Source organism: Phyllostomus discolor, chromosome 6, assembly GCF_004126475.2.
Source record: "Phyllostomus discolor isolate MPI-MPIP mPhyDis1 chromosome 6, mPhyDis1.pri.v3, whole genome shotgun sequence".
NCBI classification, from domain to species: Eukaryota; Metazoa; Chordata; class Mammalia; order Chiroptera; family Phyllostomidae; genus Phyllostomus; species Phyllostomus discolor.
The window spans coordinates 28,492,964-28,514,812 of NC_040908.2; the positions used below are offsets into that span (position 1 = coordinate 28,492,964).

General features: G+C 48.2%; 1 protein-coding gene across 2 annotated transcripts in view; it reads left to right on the forward strand.

Moving 5' to 3' along the window:
• The window catches only part of PRKCE (protein kinase C epsilon), a 473,918-nt gene that overhangs the window by 390,410 nt on the left and 61,659 nt on the right, over positions 1–21,849 (forward strand). For both annotated transcript variants that reach the window (XM_036027919.1, XM_028515225.2), the window contains exon 11: positions 4,004–4,158. In XM_036027919.1, coding sequence (XP_035883812.1) covers positions 4,004–4,158 — 155 coding nt within the window. The remainder of the gene's footprint in view (positions 1–4,003; positions 4,159–21,849) is intronic.

Here is a 21,849-nt window from a genome sequence, read left to right on the forward strand (position 1 = left end):
AAAACCAGAATTTTCCACAGTTCCTGCCTTAATTTAGTATACCGACTACTGGGGTTGAAATGCATACATCAGTCAAACAAATAAAGCTGTCACTGTTCTGAATGCTATAGTGGAAAGCATAGCACATATTGGGGGGATTTGACCTTGGCCGAGAAGTCAGGGACAGCTTCCTAGAAGAAAGATGGCTGCACTTAAATCTGGAGGATGTGGAGGAATTAACAAGGTGCAGGGAGAGGGGGAAACATTCCAAGCAGAAGGAACAGCATGAGCAAAGGCCCTGTGGCAGGAGGGAGTTCTCTGCTGAGGCAGAAGGAACGAGAGGCAGCCAGAAGTGAGATGACTCAGGGGGTAGGTAGGGCCAGACCGTACGAGCTGTATGGCACATTAAGAAGTTTTCTATGTATTCCAACAGGAAGCCTTTGAAAGAATTGACCAGTAGAACGAGGGGAGGACAGGGGGTGGGTTATAAGCAGAATTTCATTTCAGCAGGGCACGCTGCCTGCCGTGCGATCAGCATGTGGTGGGGACGCTGGGGTTGATGTAGGGAGCAGGAATACAAGGCAAGAGTCTAGACAGGAGGTGATAACTGTTTGAGCCAGAACGTTGGCCATGAAGGTGGTAAAGATGGACCAAAGTAGACAAATATAACACGTACAAAACAGGAAGTGCAAAGATACAACAGGTGAATGCAGCAGGGCTCGAAGGTGCATGCAAGGGGTGGGGGAGAGGGAGGTACTGCGAATGACTTCCCAGTTTCTGACGTGTACAGTTGGCTGAAGGGTAAAGCCCAACCCTGAGACAGGCACCCTGGATGAGGACCCATTGGCTGAGGGGAAGATTACGAAGTCAGTTTTGAACATGACTGACTTTGGGGCACCTAGTGGCAGATGTCAGAAACGGGGTTGGATAAATGGGTCTGCAGCTTGCAGAAGAGGTCTAGGATGGAGGTAGACATTTGTGAGCCCTCCGAGTCCAGGTACACTGAACGCTGTGGGTATCAATGACATCACTCAGCAATTACAGAGTGAGCAAAGGTGGTGGGGGGGGCGGGTTCTAGAACCAGCTGTGTGGAATTCTAACACCTAGTGGCTTGGGGAGGGAGAAGCCTACAAGAGGAAGCAGAAAAAACCCTGCCAGAAACATAGGGAGGAAGAGCAGCCTGACAGCCAAGGGAAGCGAGTGTTCATTGGAAGAGACGGTGACCGGGGGAAAATGCTGCTGAAAGGACAGGAAAAATGAAGACTTGACCGTGACAATAATAGCAGCTCTAATACTGCCAAAAACAATAATATAGATGATCTTTGGGGAGCGCCATTTATGAGTCAGGCATTTTAACGTATAATTTAATCCTCCTAAGAAGTCTTTAAGGCAGGTCTTATTACCATCCTCATTTTTACAGAGGAGAACACCGAGCACAGAGATGGGAACTCATTTGCCCCAGGTCACTCAGCCAGTCACGTGATGAAGCTGGGGTGGGAGCTCTCTCTCTCACTGAACGACCACTATTCTTAATGCCGTGCGTCCAGTGTTAGAGGGGAAAAGCAGCAAGGAAGGGTAAGCAGGGAGGGCAGGCGATTCTTCTTTAAAGATTCGAACTCGTTCAAGCACAGCCAAGGAAATGCTCCATGGTCTCTAAAGCCCAGGTCCAAGGTGGTGACGCTGGAGTGGTGTAGCCGTGGCCATTTCTGATGGCATGGTTTGGCTGGACAAGGGCCGTGTCCACGACATGGTGCAGGGTCCGTGCCTGGTGAAAGGCTTTCCGCAAGTGCTCCAGGGTGGCGGTCCTCAAAATTGGGGTCCCGGGACCAGCAGCATCGACATCACTTGGGGACTGCGCTGCAGATTCTCAGGCTCTGTTCTTGATCTTCTGCATCAGAAATAGAACCAGCAGTCCATCCAGGTTCTAACAAACCTCTGTGTGATTCTGATACACAAGTTCAAGAGTCCTTGTTCTCGGGGATCCTTGACAAGAAAAGAGGGAAAAAAAAAGGAAAACTCAAATAACTTATAATCCATATATCTCACAGACACAAAACACACCTTGGAAGAAACCAGATGGAAGAGTCAGTGGTTCTCAGCCCTGGCTGCTCATGGGATTCGCACGGGGAGCTTTAAAGTACTGATGCCTGAGTCCTTCCCTCGGAAATTCTGGTTCCGTGGGCCTGGGGTTTTTCTGAGCATTCGGGTTTTGAAATGAATAGTTGAATGGGGAATGGATGGATGAATGGTCGGTAAGGCAGCCTCTGTACTTCTGAGCACAAAATTGTACTCTGGGAGGAAAGTGAGTCAGGTCTTGAAGGGGAAGGGTGGGGCAAATGGAAAAGAAGCTGGACCTTGGGACTTGGGCCCTTTTTGAATACCAGGAAAGCCTCAAAAATTCTGGAGATTGGGATATGAAAGAAGGTTATCTGAATTAATAACAGTTCTTAATGATGGACTTATTTTTCGAAGAGATGCCAATAATAAAGTAGATGCACTATCAATTTTGTGAATGAAGAAGTATCATTGTGATTTACTCAGTCTTAATGGAAGTGATTCTGTGAATTTTGACTGAAAACAATATGCTGACTTTCTCCTGGGAGGTCCACTTAGGACTCCATCTGTATGTTAGGAAGGTGCTCTGCTCCTCTGGTCTCTCAAACATCACCTTCCACCCCAGCCGCCCTGGCCAGTTTCCTGGTCCCCAAGCATCCCCACACCCAGGCGTTTGTGTGTGTCTCCCCCGCCCCACCTCCCCCTCCTCTCCAGGCCCCGCCCCATCCAAAATCCTGCATGGTCCCCTGGCTCAGGGAGCACTCCCTTCTCCAACCCTGCCAGCATCCAGTATCTTTAAGGCACTCTGCTTCTATCCTGTTTTCATCACTCGGCCCCCTTTCCATCTCCACCCCCGGATGATAAGTCCCCCAAGGGCAGTTATGACTTACAATTTTTACCCCCTGCCTAGCATAGCACCCCAACCCCTACAGGCTTAGAAAATCGTAGCCAAGATGCGCTTCAGTTCATCTTCTTCCCCATGACCATGGCTTGTGGAGAAGCAGGCACCACCCCTCTGCCTCCAGGAGCTGAGACTGTGGCCTGGCTTTTCTGAGGGCTGAAGCAGGAACCCAGAGGGAATATCATCCAGAGTGACAGGTGGCCTCATGGGAAGGGGCTCTGACACTGTCTGTTCTGTGCTACTTTGTATGGTTTCCACGCCTGCTCTGACACATCATCACACACCTGGTGGCTGAAAACATAAAATCTCTTCTCTCACAGTTCTGGAGACCAGAATTCTGAAACCAGCGTCATGGACCAACAGGAGGTGTTAGGTGGGTCGTGCTCCCTCCAGGCTTTAGGGGAGTCTTCTTGCCCCTTCCAGCTCCTGGTGGCAGCTGCCTTCCTTGGCTTGTGGCCACATCACTCCAGTCTCTGCCTCCTGGTCACATTGCTTTCTCTCCCCTTCTCAAATCCCCCTCTTCTGAGGACGTTTGTGATTGCAGGAAAGGCCCTGCCCCACCCCGTGACCCAGGATAATTTCCCATCTCAAATCCTTACGTATCCCCTGCAAAGTCCTTTTTTTTTTTTTTTTTGCCATCAAAGGGAATGTTCACCTCTTTAGGGATTAGAACATGGACATCTTTTGGACAGCCCATTATTCAACCTTCCACACACGTAAAGGTAGCTGGAGCCGCCAGACCTGTCTAAGGCCACACTACAAGGCTGTGACAGAAGTCGGACAAAAATCCAAGCTTCCTTGATGTCAACTTTGGGCTTCTTCCGCTAGACCAAGAGAATGCCCGTGAAAGTAATGCAGAGCAAGAGGTTTTAAGCTAGCACCGCGGACCCTCACTGGTGCGCGGCATGCACTCATCTTCTCTCCGGATTGCATGCGTGCTTCCAGGATTCAGCCAGCAACCAGGTCTCCATGGCGTCCTGGTTCTATCACGATGGGCTCCCCGGATGCCGGCCTGTGTGGGCAGCCGCAGTGAAATGAGCTAAATGGCGTTTTCTCCTCTCCTTTCAGGACCGCCTCTTTTTCGTCATGGAGTACGTAAACGGCGGAGACCTCATGTTCCAGATTCAGCGCTCCCGAAAGTTCGACGAGCCTCGTTCCCGGTTCTATGCTGCAGAGGTCACGTCCGCCCTCATGTTCCTCCACCAGCACGGAGTCATCTACAGGTAGCTCTCCTGCCCCTCTCCCCTCCTGACAGCGGGCAAGGAGAGAGCCCTCCAGACACTCGAACTGCCTTTGGCTGCTGCCCAGCTGGTCTCTTAGTAACCCGCTTCAGAGTAGTTGGTTGTTTTAATTTGCTTACAGAGGACTTTGGGGAGGGGGCGGCTGTTTATCGCTGCGAATGTTAATATTTGAATAGTCCCAGGAGACCCGCTGCTAGTGCCAGTTTTGATTGAAAGCCCAAGAACGACATTTTAAGGGCCCGGTGCCCAACGACCTTGGGGTGACCTTCATTTCTTTCTCTCCCCACCCTCTTCCTTCGACATCAGGGCATTCTCTTTACTTTTTCCTTCTGTGCCATGAACTTCCTCCCCTTCCCAACCTCTTGCCACTTCCTGAGTTTGTTTGGCTTAGTTGTCTCCAGCAGATAGAATCAGAGAAGGAGGAGTTGCCCGGGGGTCTCAGGGTTTATGGTCCCGGCCGAGGAAAGGAAGGGAACTAGACAATATCCAGAGGAAGTGACTCTTTGCAGATCATCTAGTCCCCAATTACTGCCCTGTCCCTGGTCCAAGAAAACATGAGACGCAGCGTGCGCATGCGCGCGCGCACACATATTTTCCAGTAAGGACGGCCTATTTACGCAGGCTCTTCTCTGAGGTCAGGAATTCTGGGAGAAGTAAATATTTATAATTAGCAACAGGGCACTAAACTTCTAAAGTTATTTCAGTGACTGTCAATTTCTTGGTTTTTGCTTTTTCACCCTCTTTTTTTTTTTTTTAATTTGGGGGAAGGATAGCTGACTTGGTTCATCTCAGAACTTAGTCACTCACGAGAACTTCACTGGTCACTCAAGTTCCCACTCCTGGGAGCAACTAAATGTTCTTAAAGGGTTTCTGACCAACCCCTACCCCAGGCTTTGCTTCCTAATGACATTCCTTAGCTTCCCTAATGATGTGCCTCTCTGCTCAGAGTCAGGGGTTCCCTGTGGGCTGCATAACAAAGCCGGCACTTTCTAGCCCTCTTGTTTGTGGCCCCTCGCACTGTGAGTTCATGTACTTGTTTCCTATTGACACAGGACAAGTTACCACAGTCTTAGCTGCTTAAAATAACACCTGTTTATTACCTCACCGTTTCTGTGGGTCAGCAGTCCAGGCCCTGGTGTACCTGGGCCTCTGTGCAGGATCTCTCTACTGTGATTGACGTGTCAGCCAGCCTGTGTTCTTGTCTGAAGTCTGGTCTCTTCCAAGCTCATGTGGCTGGGGGCAGAAGTTATTTCCTTGCAGGTGTAGAATTCACGTGGCTTGCTCCTTCAAGGCTAGCAGGAGAGAAAACCTTTCTTGCTTTGAGTCTCTAAGTAAAGCCTGGACCCTCCTTTAAAAGAATTATTCATTTAGATCAAGCCTGCCCAGGATAATCTCCTTTTCGTTTTTCAAAGTCAAGTGATTAGGGACCATAATTATATCTGCAAATCCCTTTGCCTTTGCACTGTAATATTACATAGTTGTGAAAGTGATGTCCCATCCCTTCTTCCACATTCTTTTGGTTAGAGGGAAGTCTCAGTTTCCACCAAAGTCAAGAGGAGGGAATTATGGAATTATGCCAGAGTGTGCATCATTGGAGGTCACCTTAGCTTCTACCTGCTACAGCCCAATACACCTTCCTTTTCGCACTTCCCACAATACCTTGTTTTGAACGCACCAAGGCTCTTAGCTTTCCTCAAACTCATCTGCCAGTGCCCAGCTTTCCCAGGCTTGTACCCCACCTCGCTCCCCTCTCTGCCGTGCAGTACTTCCTGCCTTCACAAAGCCTGATCCCACCTGCCAGAGTGAGCCTGCCTGTCCCACACACTCTCATTTGCAGTCTGGGACTGTCATGGCCGCACCTACCACTGTTCACCTTGTGCTGGACCTAAGCATTCACGTGGATCCTTCACTAAGTAGCAAACTCTATTAAGGGTCATTTTTTTTCTTTTTTAACCCCTTAATCTTTTTATTTTCTGTGATTGAGATGCCACATTTGAGCACTCACCTTGTTGGCCTAGGACAGTACCCTGCTTGTAGTAGGTGCTCACTAGGTATTTGTTACTCCAGTCTGTAAGTCCAGAGCCTTCCAGTCCAGTGGCTTTCTACCTCACAGGTGTATACTTCTTGAAAGTCTGTGTTAGAAGCATTCCTAACACGCAATAGACAGTTTTTTTTTTCCTTGACCTGAAAAGGTCCCCATTTCTTCATATCTCTCCTTTTATGGATTAATGAGGACCATGTGGTCTCTGTTTCCCACGATGCTTTGCTTTAAGCTGTCAGCAGAAGGTTATTCAGGGTAGTTAGTCTGCAGCTGGCTGGAGAGGCAGTGAGAGTGTGTCCTGTTGGCTCTTCTAGGGCCCGGGCAGAGGCCATAGTTTGTATGATACAGGGCTTTATTTGGAAGAATAGCAAAACCAGTTATTGGAGGAGAACTTCACTGCTCAAGTTGAGATTGAATTTTCCAGCCTTCCTGTAGAATTGACACACAGACGAGTGACTCACTGGCCAGTGTTCAGGACCGAAGGAAGGAGATTTCTCGGGCCATTGGCTCGCACTCGCAGGAGAGCCCGGGCTGACAGGCACAGCCGCCTTTCCTTTCCTCTGGTCCCTCTCTGCGCTGGTTTCCCACGCTGGGCAGCAGCAGAGCCCTGTCTTTGTGTCTCCTTCCCAGCGTTCCTGGCACTCCTCTGTGGAGGAAGGCGTTGGCTCACTGTGTCCACTCTTCCTAACTACGGCTTTTAAAGGTCTCTTTCCCTGCCTACACAATTGCACACCCGGTGAGAGGTGGAGGCTTCGAAGGGTGGCCCTTCTTTCCCAAGGTGATTCAGGGAACTTCCTCCTCCACTACCAGCTGCTCAGTGCTTGCGCATTTTTCTCTGAGCTGCTCAGTGGCACTGGCTGACTCCCTGAGAGCGCTTCTCTGTCCATGTGACATGGAAAAGGGAGATTGTGTGACCCACCTCAGACAGAGGGCAGCCGGGGGCCCTGGGAAGAGAACCAAGGCTCGGCAGACAGCCCAGAAGCCAGGGGCACTGCAGCAGAGTGGGTTGGAGACCGTGGCCTCTGCCACCCTGGCCAAGCATCTTAGCATTTTATGCCTCAGTGTCCTCATCTGTACAGTGGGGATAGTTGTTGTATCTTTGTCTTGAGTCTGTAGGGGTTTAGTGAGCTGGTAGGTCTAAATAATTTTGAATAGTGTCTGCCACACTAAGTTCTCAGGTAGCTAACGTTATATTTTGAGTTGATTTTTATTAAGGTGTGTTGAAAGAACGTTGGCGGTATTTCATTCAGCCCAGGCTTCAAAAGGGAATTCTGAAATCGCAGGAAAATGAATTCCTTCCTCCCTTCTTATAAAATTAAACTCCTCTTAAAAAAATTATAAAAGTAGTAGTCGTAGGACAAATAATTTAAGCAGCAAAGAAAGATATAAAGTCAGTTTTTCCTTCAGTAGCCTCATAGCCCCCTGGGTAAAACCTTTGAACGGTTTCTAGAAGGTTCAAGAAATCTTGCTGAGCAAGTTACTGAACCTCCTTGGGACAGGCTTCCACGTGAGAAGTTCAGGAGTGCCTGCCTTGTCTCCTTCCCATGGTAGTTGAGAGGGGTGGCTGGACATCAGACTGTAGCGATGGAGGTGAAGGCTAAGACCAGGTATTTTATTTATGTAAATTGTTATTAATGATTAGCATTTGTCACTTGGAGCCCTAAAATTTAGTCTTTTTCTAGCAGAAGAGGAAGTTGTGAGTTATAAAGCTATGGTGCTCCTTAAATTCTCCAAGACTTTCAATCTTTGTTTTTAATTCTCACCCCAAAGATATGTTTATTGATTCTTAGAAAAAAGGAGGGGGACAGAGAGAGATAAAGAGAAACATCAATTGATTGCCTACTGTACCTGCCCCAACCAGACTGAGGATTGAACCTGCAACCTAGGTATATGCCCTGACCAGGGATTGAACCCACAACCTTTTGGTGTACAGGACGATGCTCCAACCAACTGAGCCACTGGCCAGGGCAAGACTTCTGATCTTTGATGAGCTGTCATCACCACTCCGCAGGAGCCTGTTGTGTGCCTGGTGCCAGAATTGGGTGGGCAGTGGAGAGTGAAGAGGAGACAGAGAGTGTCTCTGTTTGGGCGGAGTCTGGCTCACTCCGTGCTCCAGAAGTGCCTAGAAAAGGCTTTTCTTGTTGATGATGATGTTTATAAAAAGTCAAATAAGAATTAAGAGCAGGGAACAAAGATGAAGTCAAACATCAGAGCACTACATAAACCCGAGCCTTAAATGTCTTGTCCTCTCCGGGTCTGGGGGACAAAGCCCAAAAGGGAGGGGCTTAGAAGGGATTTCCCTCAGAAAAGCTGGAGACATACTGAGGTCTGCAGCTGTACTCTCCAAGCCGGGCCTCCCTGGAAGACGCATGTGGAGTTGTGACGCAAACTGTGTCCTTGCCGTCCTGCTAGTCAAAGGGAAAGGAGGTGTGAGCCTGCCGTGTCCCTGGAGCCAATGCCCCTGCCCTTTGGCACAGTGGGCATTTCCTGACTTGGTGAAGTCCCCACTTAAATCCTGTGTTAACAGATGGAAGGTCTAATATTTAGAGTCTCATCGTCTTTCAGTACATTTTCAATCTAATGCTAAAACAAAGCAGGGGAAGGGGAGGAGTTGGGGTCATCCCCTTTTCCTCCCTTCTGAGGGCCTCACCCTTAGAAAATCATTTAGGGTGCTCAGGGACCTGTTTCCCCACAGAGTGTCATTCTCAGCTGTCGGCATTTCCCCACCCATGAAAAATGCCCTTTTACTTTTATTTACTTTTATTTTATTTTAGTGTTGAATGCACCCACTTTGTTTACATCTTCTTACAGTCCCCAGTATCACATCTGGTAAGAATCCTTATCGCCCGCCATCTTCACCAGAACTAGAAAATGACCTTCTAACACACAGTTCCCGAGGATCTAGGGCTGAGTGTGTAACGGGAGGGCACGGCTACTGCTGCGGCGGGAATCTCGCGTGTGAGTGTTAGATCAGCGAGGGCCTCGGAGGTGGCCTAATCCAACTCCCTGTTACAGATCGAACTTGGAAACCAAACCTGGGCCGTGACTCACCCCAGTTTACACAATGAGGTATTATAAAGCTCAGATGTTATTTTAATCTAAGATGTACATATAGATAAAGTCAAACTGTTCAACCAGGTGTTTAAAGAAATAAAAAGCCATTTTCTGCCCTCCCTCCCTGCCCCCCCCAAATCTCTCCTTCCACAGAGACAACCACTTTCAACTCTCCTAGCTGACGCTTGGGCACAAACCTGTGTCTTTCTAAATAACATGCATTTATTGTTCCTTTCTTGAAACTTTATTTTAGGCATTACCTAGTGGCCTCCCACTATGAAAGTGAGAATTCAGTTCTCCCCCCCCTTCCCATCCCCCCATCCTCACTAGAGTTCAGTGTAATCTTGGTTAAGTGAATATACTTTGTATACATTATTATGACTGTGAAATATTACTTGGAACGAAGCCATGTGGTATGCTTTAATTACTTTTCCTTCCCTGTACAAATTTCTTTGTTTTCTTTGCAGATAAGAATTATCTATTGGTTTTCCATGTAGACATTATTAATTCAACTTGAACTTTCTACAGATTGTCCGCCTCTCCCTTCAGGGTGTTTAGGTGCCGTAGCTATTCTGTCAAGTTCCCAGTCCTGGATACGCTTCTCCCAGAGCCTTCTAAACTGCTCCAGCCTGAGTGGGTGTCCTCGGTGCCTGCTGCACAGCCGTCACCTGGGACCTGCCTGCGCTCTGGCCCTAGCGCTCCTTTTTGCCCCTTTCCTTCTCGGGACTCCTTCCTGTCTTTCCCTTCCGTGTCTCCTCCTTCTTGATAAACTTCCTCCGTGTGATGAAGCACCCTCAGCAGTTTTCTGAGAAAGAATATGGGAAGTAAATCTTTGAGATCTTTTTATATCTGAAATCATCTTTATCTTTCAAACTTGGTAAACAGTTTGGCTGGGTATAGAATACTGGATTGAAAACTAGTATTTCTCAGAATTTACTATTGTCCCCTTGCTTTCTAACTCCTGGTGTTGCTATTAAGAAGGCTAAAACTATTTTGATTCTTGATCTTTTGTAAGAATATATTATAATTTCTGGAAGCTTGTTAATTCCTTAATGATGTGGTATAGGCCTATTTTCATCCATTGCACTAGGCCCTGGATAAACCATTTTGATTTAAAAAGTCATGTCCTTTAGTTCTGGAAAATATTTCTTTAGCAATTCCTCCTCTCTTTTCTCATTCTGGAACTAGCATTCAGATATTGAATTAGTCAACCTGAAGTTCACAGTAGACTAATCTGGCTGACCACTTAGCTGGGGCACCTTGTCTGTCAGTGTATCTGTACCTCTCCTCTGAGAGTGCCCAGGTTACCTTGGAAGGCACTTCCAGGGTCCTGCCTGGAGAGAGAGGGCTCAGCAGCCCATACATCCGGAGTCCAGTGAGGGAGGAGGGTTGGAGGGCCCGGCTCCCAGAATACGTGTGTTCATTTAATTGGCTTGTTTCCAGTTCTGTGTCCTGGTGCCAGTCCTGTCTACCTGTTCTACCCTGGGTCTGGAGAACCTCTGTTTCTCTTCTCTAGAGAATTAACTCCTGGGGGCACAGAAGGGGCCGTGCAGAGTAAAGAAGAAAATCTAGTGTATAATTGTTTTTTTAACCAAATACCTTTATTTTTGTCTCCACATCACCCTTACCTCCAGAGGAGACTGATACTGCAAATTCCTAAGCTTTGGTGGGACAGAAGGTGGAAGATTCTGCTCCATAAATCTGATTGTCCTGTACTTCCCGATGGCTGGTTTAGGAATCAGCTCTTTTCTGGGTCTACTAAGTCATTTACCACTTATCCCTGTGCTCTCCGGCTTCCAAACTTCTGTTGCTATTGTTTCTTCTCTTGTTCTCCTCATGTGTGTATATTTAAGCCTTTGTGTATGATTCTGGGAAGAAAAGAAAAATAGTTGTGGGTACTTACGCTACCCTCTTTATCCAGAAGTCAATAAAATAATAATAATAACAATAACAACAAAAATAACCACTGTTCCCACCGCAACAGAGGCAGCAGCAACAACAGTGGCAGCAGCACCCTTGTTTAGCCTTTGTCATGAGCCAGACCAGCTCTGAGCACTGTGTGGTTGGTTTAGTCATCGCCGCACCCCCCTGTGGTAGATCCTCCTGTTATCTGTGGGATTCATGATTTTTCCAAAAAGGGAGATCCTGCCCAGTCCCACCCGATGGCTGCCACGGTCGGGTCACCCTGTCCCGCTGCTGCCAGCTGCGGTTTTGCGTGGGAAGCAAAGCTGGACGTTGGAGACAGCACTGCGTTTGCAGTCAGGGAACTGGGGTGGAATCCTGGGCCTGCCTCATCTTTGTTGTTTTTTTGGGGGGAGGGGGGGGCAAATACTCAAACTGTTTGAAATGTAGTTTCCTCATTTTACCATGGGAATTAAAACACAAAGTTCCCCAGACTGTTTTGAGAATTACATGGGAAAACATTTGCAGAAGTGCCAGGTACGATCAATTGTGTCTGTTATAAATTTGCATGGTGAAATCCTAATCCCCGATACCTTAGAACCTAATCGTACTGGGAGATTGGGCTTTTAAAGAGGTAAAATAAGATCATGTGAGTAGGCCCTAACCTAGTATGATGGGTATCCTCATAAAAAGAGATTAGGGCATAGAAATGTACGGAGGGGAGACGATATAAAGACACTGGGGAAAGACCCATTTACAAACCAAAAAGAGAGGCCTCAGGAGAAACCAAGCCTGCCAGCACCGTGATCTAGAACTTCTAGTCTCCAGAACTGTGAGAGAATACATTTCTCTTGTGTAAGTCTCCAGTCTGTGGTGCTTTGTTCTGGCAGCAAACTAGTACAGAGGACCCAGGTTCAGAGCACAGCACTGAACCTTACTGCCACTTACTGATGGCATAGCCCTGGGCAAATGACTTCGTCTCTCTGAGCCACAGTTTCCGCATCTGTAAAGCAGAGCTCATAACAGATATTAAATAAAATAAGATGGTCAGTTTGGGCATAAATTAAAAGGTTTAAATAACCTAATGGACATAGTAGGGCCTTGGGCAGTTGTTCAGGGCCCAGCAAGGCCAGAGGGAAGTATAGACACACCAGCAGTGATGACAGTGCAGCAACGCCCCGATCCGAGGGCAGCAGGGTGGTGGATATGTGAGTCTCTGTCTGCAGTGCAGGTTAACAGCCATCTAGGGCAGGGCCCAGATTTCAGGGCCCAGCAGTATTCCAGAGAAGGGAGCCTCTCCTTGGCAGCAGGGCACCACCATGAGCACTTGGGGACCCTGGGACAGGGAAAGCAAGTGCTGATCAGTGTGCATGGCATTGACCAGTGGGCTGGAATGGCTGGCAGATGTGCTTGCGTTGGAGAGCTGCAACATCCGGCTTAGTGCCTCAGCACTCCTGTTGGGTTCCCTTTGCATCTGTCCCTCTTCACGAGCAGCCCCTCCACCACCCAGTCCCTACACAACCTGTTTCTGCAAACAGGCTGACTTTAGAAATGTGCATTTTGGTCACGATAGTCATTCTGTCCCTCCACCATGTTGTAGAACTGAAGGGCTGGTCCTCCCGGTAAAGGAACGCTAAATATTATCATGGGTTTTTCAGGAGTGGTCACTTTTTTGTGGGTCCAGTTTTACTTAGATGTGAGGCTGTTACCCCCAATTTTTTGTGGTGTTACCCGCCAGGGACAGGGTGGGGTGAAGTTGGTGCAACATGACAAAGGGGAGGGGGGAGGGAGAGAGTGGAGACTAAGGTGGCTGGGATGAAAGAGGTGTTTACATTCCTCTGTGGAAGCCACGTACTGCCACCAGATCGGAAGTAGGATCCTGACTCCCACTGACACTGTAGGTTCAGCGCAAAGAGGAAGTCGGACTAGAGGGAAATTCCTGATTGAATTTGTTTGAGTGTTTCAGCTGGCAGTGTGTGTTCAAACGAAAAGTGCCCGGGAACCCTACTTCTGTGTCTCTCGTGACACTGTCCCTAGCGCTGGGAACGCAGCACGGTGGTCAAGGACCCCTGGGCTCCAACTCTGTCTCCATTGCTCTCGAGATACGTGATCTTGGGCAAGCAACTCACTTCCCTAAACCTCAGCTTCTTCATCCGAACAATGGGGATATTGCCTCCCCCAGCAGGTAGTGGGAGAGTCAAATACAGGTTAATGCATGTCAAGTAATTACTGTTGTGTCTGGTGCAGAGTAAGCGCTTGCTACATGTTAGCTTCCCACCGTTCTTCCCACCCCCATTGCTCCATGTCACGCATGGCTGAGTGGACAGTGGGTAAAACTCACTTTGCTCGTCTTGAAAATTTCTCCCCAAATGGATCCTGCCAGTTGGCACACTGGTGAAAACACTTTGTCAGGTTAAAGTCGTCCAAACGACAGCTAGTGTGAGAAGTCAGGTCCTGTCTTATGAAGGAAATTCGGCATCTGTGTATTAGCTTTTATTTTATGACTCTGTAGTGTTCTGCAGGAAGTTGAAATCTTGGAACGTGTATTAGTGCAATGTATCTGAGGTAGAGCCTGAATTCCCGTAGATGTTGTCATTTCTGTGTTATTTCTTCAATGCCTTTGGCTAGTGATTGCGCTACTAAAAAGGGGAATTGCCTGAGCCAACAGTGGGCAGTGTGCCACATGTAAGCAGCGTCTGTGTGAGTGGCTGCGCTGGCCCCTCAGTCCCTGTGGGCCCTGGCTGAGCTCAAGATGGCTCGGGGTGGGCTTAGAGCAGAGAACCCCCTCGTGTGGAGGGCCCAGGGGCCTCACTGGAATGGTTTTGCTTCCTTCTTTGGTCACGTGGTAACCAGCTGACCATTCCTGCAGGTTAATGGTCATCAAACAAGGCGCTGGGGCACCTTCTCGCTCAGGACTCTGTGAGGACTCCACGTTGTCTCAGGACGACGTCGGGGCTCATCTGCCTCCCGCCCGAAGCCATCCCCAAGCTCGACCCACTCACTAGCTTTGCCTCAGGGACTTGCACACAAGTTTCTACACCCCTGTCTTCCCAAGCGCTTCCCCTGCTGACCTCCTCCTTAAATCTGTTCTCGGGCCAGCCGGTGTCCTCCTCAACACAGGTGCACACAGCGTGCGCTTCTCACCCAGGTCCTGAACGTCGGCCATCACAACACGACCCCTCTCTCTGCCCAGGAACACCGTGCCTTTTCCTGGAATGCCACACCTCCTTTTGCACTTTTTATTATTTCTGACTCTTCCCAGCCTTCAGATTCAGCTTCAGCTCATGTCCCCTGACCCTGTCAAGCAAGGTTTGTGTCCTCCTGCTATTAGCATTGCATCTGCTAGATCATATCAGAGCATTCCTCACATAGTAGTGTAACTACTTCTTGGTTGGAAGTTCTTTCAGAGCTTCCTGGGATTATGCAAAACTTATGGTTTTACCCAATGGCTCTTGATTTCTTGGCCAACCTATTCAAATGTACCCAGAAAATACTTATGGGGAGGTAGAGGAATTTTCTAAGCATGTTTGGCCACAAGATGTATTTTCAAATGCACTTCCTGCAGGACCCACACTGCCCTGAGCCATTTCCGTGGGCCCCACCCCAGTCCCCGGGTCTTTTTACCCTGCACGGGGTCTCGTCGGTGAAGCGCTGCCATGGGAACAACACGGGGCCTGAACGGGAATGAACCTCTGTCTCAGGCAGATTGCTTCCCTTCTCTGGACTCCAGTCCTTACATGACAGCTGGATTGGGTGATCCGGCTTTGTGATGCCGAGATTTCAGGTCTGGGAATGCCTTGGACAGAATCTGAAAATGAACCTCTGAAATGGCCTCTCCAGGTGACCTCAGGGAGGCTCTGGAGGGAAGGGAGTCCAAGGACCAGGAATGCCCAGTGTCCACTGGGAGGGTTCAGCGGTCCTGGCCCGTGATTCCCTCAATCCCCATGTTTCCTCGGAATGTGGGACTTCACCCGCAGGTAGCCCGTGCTCTGTTCTCTGAGAGTCAGATTCCTGGAGGTGGGTTCCCCATCTGTGAAGTATGCACAGTCCTCCCTTTTGATCAGAACAAATAGCTTCAAGGCTTTGTTGTTGCCACGTTGAGTGTTAATTCCTATGGGAGCAGAGCCCCACCGAGGGGCCAGAACCCGCCACACGGGCAAGAACTGCCTGGAAAGCAGGGCTGCTTGATTAGAGAGTCCTGGTCCCGTTGGGACAAAGACTCCCAGAGCCCTGGGTCAGAACCCTCTTACAGGTGGTGCATCTCTCAGAGGACATTCCCTCCCTTACTGGAAATCTGCTAGTGGAAAAGCCTTCATCCGAAAGGGATTTCTATTCGGGCTTGTACCTTTTCTGGAGGAGCAACCAAGAGAAAGTCTCTGCTGTTTGGAGAGCAGTGCGTTTACACAGACGCTCATTTGTTCAGCCAACAGCGATGATTCAGCCCCATTAGTGTGTGGGGGGCAGGCCTTCCAGATACCATGAAAAGCAAAAGACACATACATTCTCTGCCCTCTTGGCTGTTTGGGTGGAATGGCAGACAATAAAGGAAGCAATAACAATAAAAACTGATAAGGAGGATGACAGGGAAGAGGTAGGGTGCCAGAGAACCACACAGCAGAGATGCCTCCTCTAGCTGGAAAGAAACAAGGAAGGCTTTCTGGGGGAAATGACCTCTCCCATGGAGGCCCGATGGGGTGAGTAGGAGTTGGCCCAAGTGAAAGGGCATGGGAGAGTGTGCCAAGGAGTGGGAACAGGATGTTAGGGGGAAGCCAAATGGGTCTGTGGGCCTGAAGACTTTCTTCATGCCTGGAAACTCAAAACGCAAAGGGAAGCCCAGTGAGCAGCAAGGCGTGAGGGAGACCAGGAACCCCATCCTGAGGGGCCATAGAATGACTGTCAAAAGTAATGTACATTCACACGGATGTGATCCTGTGTGTGAGAACTGAGGAAGCGGGGCCTGCTGTTTAATAGAGTTTCAGAAGTAGAAGGAAACTTGGGGTCCAGCTACTCCAGTTCCATCACGTACAGATGAATAAACTGAAACTTAGAGAAGTTGCGTGACTTGCCCAAGGTCATTCAGTTTCTTGGTGACACGGGCAGAACCATGAGTTGGGGCTCTGGTGTTTTGGGGGGTTTTTTTGTTTTCCTTTTTGCTGGTGTGTTAATGCACTGGCGGAACCAGCAGAAACACCCGGTTTATTGCTGATTTCCATGGTGTAAACATCTCCCCCCACGGCCATTTTCAAACTACCCGTGTTTGACAATCAGCTCACAAAATTCCTGAATATTGAACAATTGATCTGGACCGACAGCAGCACACCGAAGGGACAGCTGATTGCTTGCGTCTCTTCCCATGTCCGTGACCAGCCACATCCCATTGGTAGCTTGAAAGCAGTCCTGGGGAAAGGACTTCCACCATGGAAATCAGCAAGTGCTGCCGAACGAGGTATGCCGCGCCTGCAGAGGGGTGGTTGAACGTTGACCCGCCGTGTCCTTATTTATTTCCTGCCTGTTGGATCTGTCACCAAAAGAGGGTGTTTGCCCATTTCTCCCTTGAGTTCAAAAAAACTTTTTCCAACAGCTTCATTGAGATATAATTCATATACCATACAATTCACCCATTGAAGCTATAGAATCAATGGTTTTTAGTATACTCACATAGCTGTGCAAAGATCACCACAAATTTACAATGTTTTTGTCACCCCCCCCCAAGAAACTCCTTTCCTTTTAAAAATTAACCCCCTAACCCTCCCACCCTCATCCCCCAGCCCTCTCACCACCCCACCGCTCACCCCTAGACAACTGCCAACCTACTTTCTCCGTCGTTTTGCCTATTCTGGACATTTCATGTAAATGGGACTGTACACTGTGGCCTTTCGTGTCTGGCTTCTTTCATTCGGCATAATGCCGTCAAGGCTCATCCGTGCTGTAGCATGTACCAATGCTGCATTCTTTTGGATGGCTGAACAATATTTCTGTGTATGGATCTGCCACATTGTCTTTATTCATTCATCAGCTGATAGACATTTTGGTCGTTATCTGCTGCTGTAAATATTAGCGTGTAAGTTTTTTGAGTGGACGTGTATTTTCATTTATCTAGGTTATACACCTAGGAGCGGAATTGCTGGGTCAAACGGTAACTATGTTTAACTTACCGAGGACCTGCCAAGCTGCTTCCCATTCCCACCAGCAACACAGGAAGGTTTCAGTGTCTCCGTGTCCCTACCGATACTTGTTATTATCTGTCTTTTCAATTTTATATCCAAGTGGGTGTGATGTATATCCCTTTGCAGTCTTGCATTCTCTCCATTTTTACCTCTATTTTGATGCTCTGTCATTAGGTGCGTATGTGTTTAGGATTTTAAGTCATCTTGCAGAATTGACTCTCTTATTATTCCTGGTAATTTTACTTGTGAAATCTGATCATTTTACCTCTTTATTCCTGATCATTTTACTTGTGAAATCTGATATATCTGAAAGTAATATACATATCCCAGCTTCCTTTTCATTTCAGAAGTATTTCTTCCTCTGTCCCTTTACATTTAATCTATCTGAATTTTTGTATTTAAAGTAGGTGTCTTCTATACAGCATATAGTTGGGTCTTGATTGTTGTTTTCTAAATTCATTCTGACAGCTCTGCCTTTCGCTGGTGTATTTAGACCATTCACATGCAAAGCGATTTGTGATGTTGCAGGACTAAGATCTGCTGTCTTTATCCCTCTTTCCTGTTCATTATATTTGTCTTTCATTTCCTTTTTCCCTCCCTCTTTTTCTGTTGCTTTGGCATTAAAAAGAAAAACTGCTCATTTTAACTGCAACATTATTATTTAAAAGTGTATTCTGGAATCTGCGAAACATGGTCACAGTCCCCCTCACAGAAAGGTCGTGAGTCTTCACCAGGACCGTGCAGCAGAGGGCTCAGCGCTGCGTTGGGTTTGGCGGTGAGCACTAGATACTAACCATTTCCATGGTGACTGTATCGGTACTGCCCAATTACTGTGTGGACCTCACATTTAACTTAGACACCCCATTTCTGTCGAGGCATCACCGCTGAGGATAACTGGTCTAAATACATAGGAATATAGTTCTGGACTGGGTGTGTGTTTGTTTGTTTGTTTTTGTGGTGATTTACTGCAAGTATGCCCTCTTAGCTGTCTGTTCTGTGGGCCACACTTAAATTCAGAACTCAGAGGTCACATAGCCCTGCGTTTGAATCCCAGACTTGTCACTTACAGATAAATACCTAACCTTGGGGAAGTTTCTTTGCCTCTCTAAATCCCAGTTTCCTTACCTGTACAATGCATTTATTATACCTCCATCACAGAATGGGGCCAGGACCCAGCAGGAACCCCAGGCATAGTTATTAGGTTTGTTATCAGCTGTCATCGTGTCTCCTCTTCTACACAAGATGCTTCCTGTGTGGCTCAGTCTCCCTTTCTGAGCTGGAAACCCCAAGCGGGAGTACTTCAGAGCTGATGAAGGCAGAGTGTGTATAGAAGAATTTAAACATTAGCAGGGGAAACGCCTTACTATAGGGATAAATTTCTCCAGGTAGACTTGGGGAGGGGCGGGGAGGGGGAGAGCTGCTCCCTGGGCTGCCTCCTGTGGGGAGCTCCCTCTCAGCTCGGGGCAGGGCTCCCTCCAGGTCAGAGGAGCTTCCTGGCTGATGTGGGCACGGGGGCGACATGGCAGCAGCCACCCTTCGCACACCCACCGCAAAGCAGTGACTCCCGACGGAATACCGGCTGCACACTCGTCTCGGCCGAGGCGGTCGTGGGGACCCCCGATGGACGGGTGTGCTTTGTCTTTGCAGTTTTGTCCTCAGGAGTATTCTAGGTAACTGCACGTCACTCCTTTTCTTTTAATTTCTTATTTACTTTTCCCTTGTATTTTTGTTGTCTGAATCTGCAGTTTGGGTTTAGTGGGAGTGAATCACTGCCTCTCTCTTCACTCTCTGGACACATTTTAGTGTCTGAACAACCACCAGGCTGGGTCCTCGGGCCCCGATGAGCAGGGAGGGTGAACCTCCAGGAGAACCCTACAGAGCCTGGCTGTGCTTCCCAGAGGTAGCGGGCACGTCCAACAGCACGGAACTGAGCATGTGCAGAGCTGGCCTGCCGAAGAGAAGGTTTCTGTGGCTCAGTTTCCTATGGTCCAGGGGCTTTGGTCATGATTTTTCTGAGTCAGAGCTTCAATCTCCCAGGGGCTGGACATCTACTGGCCAACATGGCTGAATATAACATTACCCTTCTGGAGTCCAAGGCTTCTAGAAGAATCTAAAACTCTTTCTTTCAAGAGAGCCCTTTTGCCATGCTTTATGATACTGTGAGAATTCTGTGATATGCTGACATGAATTTTCTAATTGTAGCAAATTAGAGTAATTGTCTGGATGACTTAAGCCAAGAAAAGTGCAGGATTTGGAGAAAAAGAATTTGAGGCCTTAATAATATGTATGTAGAGATCCCTTTCCCCAGGATTATTTGTTCTAGAAGATCCCAGGAAACCCTGCCCTGTTGGCCTGGGCCGCAGCAGAAATACAGGGACAGCTCCACGGAGCCGTCCAGCCTGTCTTGAGTAACACCCTCCACGCGAATGGCAGGCCTGGAGAAGTTCTTTGTCTGCTGTTCCTCCTCGACCATAGTGGAGTTCAAGCCTCAGTCCTGGCACCAGAGGGTTATAGGTACTGAGCAAAGTGGCAGGGAAATATTACTTCACAAGTTGTCCACTATCCAAAGCACAACAAAAGTTCCAAGCTTTGTCTGCCACCTTGAACTCTCATCACCGGGCCTTGCGAGCTTCCACAGAGAGGGTCTGTTCCCAGACACTGCTTCCCATCCTTTCCAGGTCCCTGTGACTTACAGAAGTGATGGTTATTGGTGAGAGTCTCAAATCTAATTTATTTTTTTTTGCACAAAAAAAGTGCATATCTCATAAAGCCCAAGCCCCCAGTGAAAGATGTCCATCCAATCTGTCTTGTCCAGAGATTTCAGCCACTGAACACACACGTGGGAAAATGAGCTGAGGGGCGTGAGGAGCGCAGAAGCCTCACTTTTCTGCAGACTCCACAGCATCCTCCAGTGGCAACCCTTTGCTGTCTGTGGGGCACATCTGTGTGCAGACAACACGGTGTCTGACCATCAATGAGAGACAGAACTTTGTGGGCATCAGGCCTGAGTTTGGAGCCCTCTGTGTTTGCATCAGTGCTTGCTTCAAAGTTCTTTTTGTGCATTTGTCTGAATTGTAAATCAGCGTTTTCAATGGCAACAAGAGTCAGAGCTATAATTAGGACCTGCTTGGAATCAGACTCAGGCTTCTTCCCCATCTGTAATTAGCACCTCATCACAGAAGGTACCCAGGGGAACTGGGGGCATGCAGCTCAGAGTTTTCCCATCATTTGTTGCCTTTTCTTTTGTCATTACACATGACTCTTTCTTGCTTTTAGGAAGCAAAGGCCTAAAGTTACAGAGGGAGAGGTCTTGCTTTACAGTGTTACGGGGGCAAGAAGATTGGGGGGAGATTTTCCCAAAAGGTGGAGGAGCACTTGCCCAGTGGCTTATGAGATGTCAGCGTGTAGGTAGGGATGGAGTGCTTGCCCTATCTCAGAATGTTTCACTTTTGTTAGTCTTGTCTCCCAACTAAATTGTTAGCCTTGCTTAGGGACCATACCTCTCCTCCTCTCACGTCCCCTCAGGTGCCCCGTGGGGCTGTGTACAAGGTGAGCCTGCTTCAGGGAGAATATCCCTGTGTGGTAGGTGAGCACGTTTCCATAGATGGGAAGCATCCAGTGGGAATTGCCCTTTAGGACTTCCCAGAGAGCGGTGTGCACACATGGACATGAGCCACGTGACAACTACAGCCCACAGGAGAAGCCTTAGGGTTCTAGTCAAACATCCCAGGAATCGAGCAATAAGCAGTTCGGTAACAGTGACATGGGTGCTTCCATTCAAGTTTCAGATAAAATAAGATGATAAAAGAAAATTCGAAAGGAGACTGGAGAGCTACAAGGATGATAACCTGGTCCATTGACATCTTGGAGCAATTATGAAGTCAGAGGCTGGGTTACCCCGGGTGTGCGTTCTTTCCTGCATCCCCTCCTTCTGCCCTTCACCGAAGCCAAGAGGCCCCAAGTATTTCATGGGGTTCGCTCTGCGCTCAATAGAGTTAAGCCCACAGCCTCCATGTGCTTAACCACCCGAGTTTCTTGTCCGTGTGTTTGTCCCTTTCCACTCGCTCTGTGGTTGGCCAGAGACAAGCATTTTAAAGTCACAAATAATGCTTTTTCTAAGAAGAATATCTGTTTAAAACAAAACAAACAAACAAACAAACAAAACTTCTGGAAAGCCAAGCTAGAGAAATGAGAGGATTAAAACCATCCTAGGTTGGAACTGGGGGAGGAGAAAGAGTAGCTCCTGAGAAGGTGCGCACCGCAGTGGCCGGGTTTGGAGAGGGGAAGACCGAACTGTGGGTAGCACGAAGACCTTTCCCTTGGACTTGACGAATTTGGGGTGGTTTCTCTTGCAGCTGTTTAAAGGGAAGCCAGTGGTACAGAAAATTATAGGTCAAATTTTGTATAATAAGAAACATGAAACAAAGGATTTTGTCTTTAATAGCCAAAAACACAATTTAATGTTTGAAGGAAAGTGGGGAAAAAACCCAATTGACTGTCACAAGTGCG